General features: G+C 54.4%; 1 protein-coding gene across 1 annotated transcript in view; it reads left to right on the forward strand.

The window, feature by feature from the left end:
- The first annotated feature begins 579 nt into the window (after window positions 1-579).
- The window catches only part of LOC119590426, a 23,606-nt gene continuing 23,580 nt past the window's right edge, over window positions 580-605 (forward strand). Inside the window, exon 1 of the mRNA XM_037939093.1 lies at window positions 580-601. Within this exon, the coding sequence (XP_037795021.1) occupies window positions 580-601 (22 nt within the window). The remainder of the gene's footprint in view (window positions 602-605) is intronic.

Raw genomic sequence — 605 nt, forward strand, 5'->3', positions numbered from 1 at the left:
GTACAGAGCATTAGGCATGATACATACTCGTGTGCCAAAGGCATCCTTTCGCACACGCAGCACACAGAAGCAGCGAGACGAGCTATTGGCCTATCAAGAAGGCACTGCTTGCTTATCGGCCGCCACATACTCGATAACGCCAAGGCAGGAGGTGTGATAACAGGCAGATCACACGTCCACCACGCCTGTGTCATGCTCCGCCCTCTACTCCGACATGCCATGCCCTCCCCTTGCCCCCTACCCCCCTCCGTCTCACCCCACCTCCCCGCCCACCCTATCACACCCTCCTCGTCCCCCTCCATCCCTCCCTCCCCCTATCTGTCCCTCCTTATCCTACCCCTCCCCCCCACCGCCTCGGAACCTCGAATTTATCACAAAATCTGAATAACATGCTTGAGAGTTTTGTCGGCTGCCGATAATAGCAACGTGTTCGAAGCATTTTTATGACCTTTGCCTCTTCGCCGACAGACGGTGAAATGGGTCACGGTTTTCGGAAATGTCGAAGCAAGCGCGAGGTCGACCCGTAATGTATATACATTTTTAAAAATCTAACGAGGCTGTCACGCCTCTTTACGGGCGATGTCACGTGTCCATCACGAGGGTTT

Source organism: Penaeus monodon, chromosome 27, assembly GCF_015228065.2.
Source record: "Penaeus monodon isolate SGIC_2016 chromosome 27, NSTDA_Pmon_1, whole genome shotgun sequence".
In the NCBI taxonomy this organism is placed as follows: Eukaryota; Metazoa; Arthropoda; class Malacostraca; order Decapoda; family Penaeidae; genus Penaeus; species Penaeus monodon.